General features: G+C 36.5%; 1 protein-coding gene across 1 annotated transcript; it reads right to left on the bottom strand.

Annotated features, from left to right (window-relative positions):
• Positions 1-7841: 7841 nt before the first annotated feature.
• Positions 7842-8774, bottom strand: LOC131634835 (uncharacterized). Its single transcript, XM_058905457.1, has one exon. The coding sequence runs from the start codon at positions 8772-8774 to the stop codon at positions 7842-7844; it is 933 nt and encodes a 310-aa protein (XP_058761440.1).
• Positions 8775-11720: the final 2946 nt, after the last annotated feature.

Raw genomic sequence — 11720 nt, 5'->3', positions numbered from 1 at the left:
TTGCGATGTTCCAGAGCTGCGGATGGACTGTGAAGTTGTTGGTTGAGCAGCCTTGCGTAAGATGTCGATATTGGATCAATGATTAAGTGAAGGATTGTTGTATAACTTGAGTAGGTTTATTGGTAAGTGATTGAAACAGTGATAGAGGCTGTTGAAGTTGTTGAAATGTTCTGAATCGCGAGTAAGAGTGGAAATGCGAAAAGATGAGTATAATTTCAATATTAGGAAGTGTTGATAGTGGTGTGAAGAAATTATGCCCTGATGTTATCATAAGTTGTGTATTAGTATGTAGCTGCAAGACGTCGGTGTTAGCTGTTAAAAGGGTAAGTATTTCCTTTATCATTTCCACAGGGGTTGATGTGATACTACCGCCGCTCTACAGTTTAGTGTATTTTGAGCTAAGGTTGGGTAACAATTTGGTAATATTAGATGTAAAGAGCATGAAAGGTAAATAAAGACGATAAAACAGGGTTTGAAAACAAGTTGAGAAAATTGTTCCAAGATTAGTGTTCATTAGTTTGCTTCAGATGTACTCTAATGATCATGTATATGAACCTATTAATGATTAATACAACCACGTATCCTCTTGATACCGTTTATCTCTAAAGCAATATCGTAAATATTATCATATTAACCGTCAGATGATCTCTCATGCCGACAATCAACATGATAATCTTTATAAACTCGATAAAAGTGATTATCAACTCACAAATCTATCTCTAGAGTTTGTTTATTGATAGATGAATATCCTTTAGGTCAAGATTTGAAACATATCTCTCAATAGTGATCCAAAGCAACAAATAGGACACAAATATCAAGATATTCACCATATATTAATCATTAACCAAGTTCATACACAAAAGATTAAAAGAAATACGTATTTACAAACTAACTACCTCTAATCTTAACACAAGATGAAACTTAGCTCTCCATAGCCATGGAAGCTTCACAAACAAGCTACAAAACAAGATTTACGAGCATCCAACTCAAGAAAGATGAAGAAAGATGCTTAGAAATCTTGAAGATTACACTTGAATATGATTTTCTTCTCTCTTCTCCTTTGCCCTAATTTCTATTACAAAGTGTATTATGTTAAAAGTAGGTAAACAACCCCAAAAATATGATCTTATGTGCCTAATCACAAGTGCCTAAAAAGTAGGTCCACTAAGCGGCCTAGGTCCGCTAAGCGGACTCCCCAAAATATATGATTTGTCTTCAGCATCCGCTTAGCGGACAGACTCCGCTAAGCGGACTCAAAAAGTTGGTTCGCCTCTGTTTTAGTCCACTTGCAGCTGGGTTATTGAATTTTAATTGCATAAGCGCGCCCAAGCTCCACTAAGCGGGCCAACTGATACAAAACTCCTTCTTTTAGCCTCCAAACTTCTTCCCAAGCTCATTCCATCAAAGCCTTTCAATCCAAGCTTGCCAAAAACATCAATACCTATAAAAAGAGTAAAGAAAAGTCATAAACTTAACTATGTACAAACCAAACAAAACGTTATTCATTTACATATGATCATTACTAAATTGAATCAAAACTTGGTAAAAGAGTTGAGAAATACCACAAAATTTATGAACAAAATATATACAAATAGGATTCTAACAACTCTCCCCAACTTTGACTTTTGTGTATCCTCAAAAATAGTATTCACAAAATGTTAGCAACACAAATTGAATGGTTCAAACTTGAATTACATACTTACAAGATAATTCTCCCTTGCTTCTACAAGATTCCAATATGACTATGAACCAAATTCTAAACACAAAATATTTCAACACAATTTCATTAAGGAAATAATGTTCATGAATGAATCTCCTAAGTTTCACTTCACAAAATATGAAGGACAAATGCAATGATAGCATAAGGGACTTATCACACTCACTAGCAATGGTGCACATCCAAAACAATTCATATATCCATCTATACTATGCACACGAGACAATAGAAACAAAGATCACAGAGGGCTTTATTCGGTTGTAACTTGGCCTGGGTTCCAAACAAGTGATAATATATGTACATGGCCATTGAAATAAAAGGGTGAATGATCATGGAAAGCATTTGTTTATTTACACAACTACAATGTACTTGTTACCCTTTTGTTCCTAAACACACAATGCATTCTTTTCATTTCTCTGAATCATTTTGATTTTTCTTCTTTCTTTATATTCATTTTCTATTTCATTTTTTTCATAGAATGCATTATACCACCATTTTCTTTCTTTTTCATGTAGTTAGTAGACCTCTCTCCCCTACTTTAAACATTTCTATCTATCAAGACATCAATGCTTTCCATTCAAGGTTCAATTGCTATTGGGTTAAGTGTTTACCAAAGAAAGTTTTCAAGTGAACCAAGACTTTTCTTTTCTTTTTCATCAAAAATTTATTGCACTTTTATTTGATTCACTTGACAAAAAAAATTCAAAGCTCAAAATTGGTTACAAATGATCACACTCTCACGGGTAGATTTTTTCTTTTAAGGTGGTTTTTCTCGTAGTGCTAAAAAAAATATGCCTCGATCCCTTCTAAGTCCTAATGTCTCATAACAAAGCAAGATTAAATATGAATCATTTGAGTTAACACCAATTGCTAGAACACTCTTGTTTTTGTACAAAGTGGAAGTCCTCTCGCATCTCTAATGTTGTCCTAAAATCGATTCAAACATAAACAAGATTTACCAAATGCAATGTGGTTCAAAAATTTGTGTAAAGTTCCTAATCCATAGTCATATTCTAATCTACAAAGAAAGAAAATCCTTAAGTTAGTATGTACATCATCAAGAGTATTATCATCACCATTCAAAGTTGATGTTGACACACCATGGCACAACTTTGCTTCTTTAGAGCATACTCTATTTCAAGGACAAACACAAATTTTTTATATAAATACTATATACAAAATATGTACAATCTAACCTATAATTAATCAAAACTATAACTAAACTAACTTTACATAAAAGAAACCTTATTTATATACACTATACATAATAATAATAATAATAATAATAATAATAATAATAATACCTAAACAAACTAAATAACCATACTAAAAACAAAATACTATAATAATCAACAACTAAAAATAATACTTAAAATAAACATCAAGGGCATAAATTGCCCATAAAAGAACATAATACTTAAAACATTCAAACATAATTAAACAAAGGCATAAGTTGCCTACAAAATATGTTCGGGTGACACCCACGACCACCAAATTACACAAAACATCATCCGCATACGGATGGAACAAAATATTTCAACATAATTAAAATAAAGTACTACTTAGTCTAGATCAACATAAACTAAAAGTAGCATAACAAAAGAAATAACATAAAATAAACAACATCACAATCACAAAATCATCATCCTCATTCATCATCGCCTTGCTCCTCATCTTCTTATTCCTCATCTTCCTCCCCCTCTCTGAAAAACGGCCTCTCCGCAGGCCATGCACAATGGGCTTCATATTCCTCATTTGTAGGAAAGGTGGGCACATCCGCCGGGTTACACTTATGGCGGTAAAGCTTTGTTAAGGAATCATGAATCATCGCCTGTGATCTCCTATTAGCATCAAAATATGCCCAGTTGTACCTGCAAGCCAATTGCTCATTATACCTGTCAATGGGAGGAGCCATAGCCAGTGGTTGTGGTTGAGTGTGAATCCGCGGTTTTCAAAAGAAAGAATAGTAACCACTTCTTGCATATCCCATGTTCTTGCAGCCGCCTTTCTTGCATAACCATACTTACCATTTGCCGGAAGGCGCAAAGGTTAACCAAGGTACGCATTAATGGCATCCCTACTAAAAGAGACACCCCTCCCCCTTAGAAAAGAACTGAAAGTATACTTCATTCCCTCCAATGGCATGGCATTGGCGTAGAGCTCACGCATAATGTCAATATTAATCTGAGTCTCAGGAGAAATCACGGTCCCCTAGTTCCTATTCTCCATGTTTTCCACGAATTCTCTATAGGGGCCGTTCCGAGGAATGTTGAACACTTTCTCTGCCCAAATTTTCCGATCACACAGCTTGTCAAACCTCTCCTGCTGCAATGGTCCCAAAAACCTCTGAGTATCAAAAAGGGCTGGTTGAGCAGTACCAGAACTTGATCCGATGTTTTGACGGGCTCGCTTTCCTCTCTCCGATCTTGAATACATCTGAAAAATTCAAACAATATTGCACCAATCATCATCGAAATCAGAAATAATTAATCCCTACGAGCCTCCTAAAATAAGTTAAAATTCAAACAACACTTGAAACTACACACAGCTGACAGAAAAAAAATTATGCAGCAAACAGGGTCCGCTTAGCGGACGGGGCTCCACTTAGTGGCCCTGCGAAATTTTTGAAAAATTCTTCTGCATACACAGGTCTGCTGCAAGTTCAGTCTTTGGGGTTTCAAACCCCACACCATACAAATCAACAACATATTAGTAGCAGTAAGTAATGTATGACCATGAAAACCCTAAAATATACAAACCCTAAAAAAATCTAACCCTAATCTAAGCATTTCAATTATTTTCTTCCTAAAATAACACCCATGAACAACAACTAGTTCTAATCCACAAACTTATCACACTAAGCATAATTTCTACCCAAACCCTAATCTCTAAGAAATTACAATAGAAAAGTAATAAAATAAAATAAAATACTCACAAACCTTGAGTTAGCAAAGAGGGAAGAATGGAAACACTGTAGTTGACAGAAGATTAAAAGCTTCACAAAGGATTAATGGAAGTTAGGGTAGTGGAGAAGAAGAGGTAAGGGAGTTCCTTTGAAATCTTTAGTGAAAAGTGGTGAGTTAGGGTTGGAACCCGCTCATCCACTAAAACAGAATGTTATTGGGCCTTTGGACCGGTTCTGGTCCATTGGGCCCTTCAATTTTTTCTTTTATTTTTTCTACTGTCCGCTTAGCGGACAGGGCTCCGCTTAGCGGACCCTGCTAAAATCTATTTTTCTAGTTTTTCAGTAGATCAGGCCTCACCGATTTTTCTCCACCGAATCCTAAACCATCACAACACAAGAAAACAGAGAATACTTATAATGTCAGGGTGCCTCCCAACTAGCGCTTTGTTTAACGTTGGTTAGCTCGATGGTCCGAGGCGGCTTCACAGATCAAAGAACGGAACGACTTCCGAACTTCGATCGACTTCACCACCAAGATACGCTTTAAGTCTTTGACCATTCACAGTCAAACTTTCATTTGTTGCCGTATTTTCAAGCACAACCGCTCCATATTCTTTCACTTCTTTTTATTCGGAACGGACCCGACCATTTCGATTTCAACTTACTCGGAAACAATTTCAATCTCGAATTGAATAAAAGCACCATTTGTCCTTCTTTGAAATTCTTTTCCACTATCTTTTTGTCATGATATGCCTTCACTTTCCCCTTGTAGATTTTGTTGGATTCATAGGATTGAAATCTTAATTACTCCATTTCATGCAATTGTAACTTTCTCTTCTCACCACTCAACTTAGGATCAAAATTAAGAAACTTCAAAGCCCAATATGCCTTATGCTCCAACTCCATGGGTAAATGATAACTCCTCCGTACACCATTTGAACTGGAGTGAGTCCAATCGGTGCCTTGTAAGCAGTCTGATAGGCCCACAAAGCTTCGTCTAACTTTTGCGCCCAATCTTTTCTTGAAGAAGAAACTATTTTTTCCAAAATCCTCTTTATCTCATGATTAGATACTTCCGCTTGTCCATTGGCTTGTGGATGGTAGGGTGTTGTAACCTTGTGCTTCACACCATAATGCTCCAAAAATTTTTCAAGTGAAGTGTTACAAAAGTGTGAACCTCCATTACTAATTAGGACTCTAGGAGTACCAAACCTAGTAAAGATGTTTTTCTTCAAGAATTTGACTACGGTCTTGCCATCCGCCTTAGCACACGCACTAGCTTCTACCTATCTGGAAACATAATCAACCGCCACCAAAATGTATTCACAAGCAAATGATGGTGGAAACGGGACAACAAAATCTATACCCCAACAATCAAAAACCTCCACTTCCAACATATTATGCAATGGCATCTCATTTCTTTTGTTCACACCACCACTCCTTTGACAATCATCACAACTTTGATCATGTAAGTAGGCATCTTTAAACAAAGTAGGCCAAAAGAATCGTGATTGAATAACTTTTGCCGCCGTCCTTTGTCCAATATAATGTCCACCATAAGGTGAGTTATGACAATGCCACAAGATACGCTTCGCTTCTTCCTTCGTCACATACCTCCTCGACACATTATCAACTCCAATTTTGAATAAATAAGGATCATCCCACACATAGAACTTTGCATCATGGAGAAACTTCTTTCTTGCATTCTTTCTTAAATCCTCCGGTATCCATCCCGACGCCTTATGATTAGCCATGTCCGCAAACCACGACCTTTCTTGTACCATAAACAACTTCTCATCGGGGAATGGCTATAAAACCTCTTCTTCTTTGTTGGTTACTTCTTCATTCACTAACCTTGACAAATGATACGCCACCAAGTTTTCCGCTCCTTTATTATCTCGAATCTCTAGGTCGAATTCTTGTAATAACAAAATTCACCTAATGAGCCTTTGCTTTGAATCCGGCTTGGTGAGCAAATATTTATAGTTGCATGGTCAGTGTACACAACAACTTTCGAACCAATTAAATAGGACCTAAATTTTTATAATGCATATACAATAGCTAGTTGTTCTTTTTGAGTTGTTGCATAATTGATTTGTGCTTCATTAAGAACCTTACTAGCATAATGTATAGCATGAAAACATTTTCCTTTTATTTGACCCAACACCGCACCTACCGCATAATCACTAGCGTCACACATTAGTTCAAAATAAAGTTTCCAATCGGGCGCTATGATTATGGGTGCGGTGGTAAATTTTTATTTCAACTCATTAAAAGCTAATAAACATGCATCATCAAAAATAAAAGGCTTATCTTTATTGAGCAAGTTGCTCAATGGCTTTGCAATCTTTGGAAATTCCTTGATAAACCTCCTATAAAATCCCGCATGACCCAAAAAGCTTTTAATTCCTTTGACATTCGCCGGTGGTGGTAACTTTTCAATGACTTCAACTTTGGCTCGATCAACTTCAATGCCTTTAGAAGAGACTTTATGAACAAGAACAATGCCCTCGGTAACCATGAAATTACATTTTTTCCCAATTAAGCACCAAGTTAGTTTCAACACATCTTTTCAAGACGACATCCAAATTCTTCAAGCAAAGATCGAATGATGCTCCAAAGACGGAGAAGTCGTCCATGAAAACTTCCATTGTCTTTTCAATGAATTCCGAGAAGATAGCTTGCATACATCTTTGGAAAGTGGCCGGTAAATTGCACAACTCAAATGGCACTCGTCTGTAGGCAAAAATTATGAACGGACAAGTGAACGCCGTTTTGTCTTGATCTTCTGGATTGACCGAAATTTTGTTGTACCCGGAATAGCCATCTAAGAAATAATAAAACTCTTGACCCGACAATCTCTATAACATTTGATCCATGAAAGGTAAAGGGAAGTGATCTTTCCTTGTCGCTTGATTAAGCTTTCGGTAGTCAATGCACATCCTCCATCCTGTAACCGTTCTTGTCAGAATCAACTCAATTTTCTCATTTGTGATCACGGCCATTCCACCCTTCTTCGGTACCACATGAACTGGACTCACCCAAGCACTATTAGAAATAGGATAAATCATTCTGGCTTCCAATAGCTTCACCACTTCCTTTCTTACAACCTCTTCCATCATGATTTTATGCATACAATAGGCCGGAGTAATTCCATTTAGATTGGAAAGAAACCATTATTGCTTCCTTGTTAGCCTTCAACTCATGAATTAACTTCTCTTACACCTTATTTGACAATGACCCACTAATTATCACCGACTTCTTTCCACCTTCTTCAAGAAAAGCATATTTCAAGTGGGATGGTAACATCTTCAATTCTACTTTGGCTTCATCAATCTTTGGCTCATCTTTCAATTCTTCCATCTTTGCCTCAAAAGGATTTATCTCTTCGGATACATCAAGATCTCGCAAACATTCTTCAATATCTTTTTCTTTGTCTTCTTTAAGAACATCAAGAGCTTCCGTCAATGTTTTCTCGAGAGGGTTGAACAAATGAATTTGACTTTCAACTTGCATAATAACTTTCTCCGTCGCATCAATCCTAAAACAATCACCTTTATCCTTTGGATGTTTCATGGCTTCAAAGAGGTCAAAACAAACTTCTTCATCTTGGAATCTCAACTTCATTAAACCATCGTCAATATCAATCATCATCCTTTCCATTTTCATAAAAGGCCTTCCAGGAATCAATGGTGTATCAATGTCTTCCTCCATGTCAATCACGACAAAATCAACGGGAAACAAGAACTTATCAACCTTCATAAGTAAATCTTCTGCAACCCCATAAGGACAAGTTGTGGACTTATCAGCTAGTTGTAATGTCATTCTCGTTGCCTTTAAGTCAAAAATGCCTAACCTTTTCACCATGGACAATGGAATAAGATTGATACTCGAACCCAAATCAACTAAACCTCTTCCCACATGAATATCACCAATGGTAACCGGTAAAGTGACTCTTCCTGGATCGCTCTCTTTTCTTGGCAAGGTACTTTGAATATTTGCACTACACTTCGCATCAAGGATGACAGTTTCGGGCTCGGTGTACTTTTTCTTCTTTGTAAGAATATCTTTCATGAACTTTGCATACTTTGGCATTTGCTCCAAAGCTTCTAAAAAAGGAATGTTGATTTGCAATTGTCGAAATATATCCATGAATCGATCATAGAGACTTTAGTTATCCTTCCTTGTAGGAGCATGAGGATATGGTAAGTTACGCACCGCTGGACTTACTCCTTTCTTCTTCTCTTCTTGGATTTTTTTCTTCTTCTCTCTATTTTTTTACTTTTTCTAACTCTTCTTTCTCATTTTTCTACTTTTCAACTAAAACTTCCTCATTTTTATTATTTTCTACCTCACTCTCTTTTTCAATCCTCTCCTCCTCATCATCAACCTCCTTTTCAACCTCACTCTCAACTACTCTCCCACTCCCCGTGACAACAGCTTTACAATGCTCCTTCAGATTCAGTTGAGTATTAGTTGAAAATGATGGTCCGATTTTCTTTTTCGCCAATTGCTTAGCTAATTGCCCACTTGAGTCTCAAGATTCTTAATCACCGCTTCATTGCTTTTTTGATTTGCCATTGAAGCTTGCATGAATTTATCCAATGTCTCTTCCAACTTTGAAGGTTTATCTTGACGAGGTGGTTGTTAATAAGGATTTTGCCTATTGAAATTCTCCGGTCTCCCTTGGCCATATGGTTGTGCATTTTGCATTTGTTGATACCCCCTTGGTTTTGATAAGGAGCTTGCCACTGTTGGTAGCCTCCTTGATTCTGGTTACCCCTGTAATTCGCCTCCGCATTAATTGGTGGACAATATCCAGTGGGGTGTTCTCCACTACACAAATCACATTGAGCAACTTGTTTTTTTTTGTTGGGAAGTTCTTGTAACTCTTTGAGTTGTTGAGGAAGCCTTGCCATTTTCTTAGTAAGCTCCTCCACTTGTTGAGAAAAAAGCTTATTTTGAGCAAGAATTGCATCGTGGGTACCAAGCTCAATAATGTCGGGCTTTCTTTGTGGAACCCCCCGGTTATGTTGAACCTGACGATCATTTCTGGCTATTTTCTGAATTATTTCAATTGCTTCCTCTGCTGTTTTTTTCATCAAGGAACCTCCAGCAGTAGCATCTAAAAAAAGCTTGGGTTGTGGTTGTAAGCCATTACGAAAAATATAAATCTGAGTAAGTTCATCAAAGCCATGACTAGGACACTTTCTCAACATCGACTTATACCTTTCCCATGCTTCATTGAGAGATTCATTGACACCATAAGAGAACACTAAAATAGCTGTTTTTGCTTCAAGCAACTGTTGCACCCTAATTTTTGACCACTAAGATCCCACCCTAGCCTAAATACTAGGATCATCATTGTCATCATTATCATCATGAATTTATCTTTATTAACCCAAAAATACAAAAAATGTTGTTTGTTGCTTGTGTCCCAAGACAGGAGACTGATTAAGAGGAAGCTAAGCAAATTAGGTTTTTGAGGCCCACAAAGAAATTCAACATTTTTATATGATTCGAAGGGTTCTCCAATCAAAACCAAAGCCCGAGGATGAGTCAATGCAAGATCAATCAGCTTCAAGTTCATCAGAAGCCCCAATTAGGGTTTTTGACCTAATTTCTATGGAGGGTGAACTTTTAATCAAGAGATGGTTCCAAGACTCAAAATATGATTCAAGGGCATCCAAATCAACATTATAGTCCATTCATATCATTCATTTTAAGAGGAGAGCTTGACTCATTGGGAAATCACAAAACTGCAGTTCATTTGGAAAAAGTCAACTATGAAAGTCAACCTTTGACTTTTGAGAAAAATAGTCAACCATGGACTTTTAAAGATCCGAATCATCATCATATGCATATTAAGGACATTTGATCAAATAAAATTCAAAGAATTCATCAAGAATAAAACAGTCAACAAAAGTCAAATTAGGGTTTTTAAGTGTATTTTGACCTAATTCATGGATCTCCAAATTTTGCTTACACACTCAAAAATCTCCCAGCATGAAAGTTGTAGATCTTGACAAAACAAACAACTTATCACATAGGAACTTTTTGCAAAACATGATTATTTTGAGAGATATGGAATTAAGAAGATAATTCTTCAAAGACTTAGAAAAATTTTCAAGTGTTTTACTTGGATTTTTTCTTAACTTTATGGCCATTTTTCTCAATGATCCAAAGAGAGTTTGAGGAAACTTTAAACTATTCATTTGAAGTATGTAGCAAGGCCTTTCCAAAGAGCAAAGTAGCATGAAAATCCATGGCTCCATTCATGAGATATAATTTTGTCAATATGGCACCATGAACACTTGAAAATGAAGGAGAACATGAAGAAAATGAAGAAGTTATGAACCAAAACCATTTCAAATGCAAAGATTCCTTTATTGCAGCCCATATAACTTGTTTAAAGCACCATAATCAGAAGATTACACTTGCTTTTGAGCTATAATCCAAGTGTTTAAGATATTATCCAAGTGATCATTCCATTAATGGCATAAAGATCACACTTCCATTTTGATAAAGAGGCTTTATGCGCAAAGTACACTCTCCTTAAGCCTCTCCCATGTCTTCTCTGCACCAAAAGCAATTTAAACACCACAAGCAAGCTCCCCAAACTCAGAATAAAGTCATAGAAGCATGCTTGATCTTGTACCATACCATTGGAAACACAATTTTCTCTTTTATTCAGAAACAAGCAAGATGGTACACAAGTCACATGTGAACTTAAAACTTTGAACTTTTTTCCATCCACAAACCCTAATTTTCCCCTATAAATAGAGGACATTGCCTCTTGGATCATTTACACCAGAATTCTCCAAGTGACCTATCAACTTGAAATTCCCTCTTTTCTTACCTTTGCATTTTAAGAGTCATTTTGAGTTCCACAAATTCTGGGTGTCAAACAAGGGTTTTAACAACTTCTAAATACCATTTGGAAGCTGTCCATATCTTCTTTAACCTACCAAAAGGCCTCTAACCAAAAATCACTTTTCAACCTCCATTAAAGGTTTTTTAAGGTCTTAACTTGCCATTTTTCAAACCAAACACTTCCAAGCCAAGTTAACCCCCCCCCCCCCCAAACAACTTCTAATA

Source organism: Vicia villosa, unplaced genomic scaffold, assembly GCF_029867415.1.
Source record: "Vicia villosa cultivar HV-30 ecotype Madison, WI unplaced genomic scaffold, Vvil1.0 ctg.001366F_1_1, whole genome shotgun sequence".
Lineage (NCBI taxonomy): Eukaryota > Viridiplantae > Streptophyta > Magnoliopsida > Fabales > Fabaceae > Vicia > Vicia villosa.
The sequence above is the reverse complement of the archived record's forward strand: the minus strand, read 5'-3'. Positions and strand labels throughout refer to the sequence as shown.

Bases quoted from the DNA above. Each gene is read 5' to 3' on its own strand.
- LOC131634835 (XM_058905457.1), bottom strand. From the start codon at position 8,774: ATGGATATATTTCGACAATTGCAAATCAACATTCCTTTTTTAGAAGCT.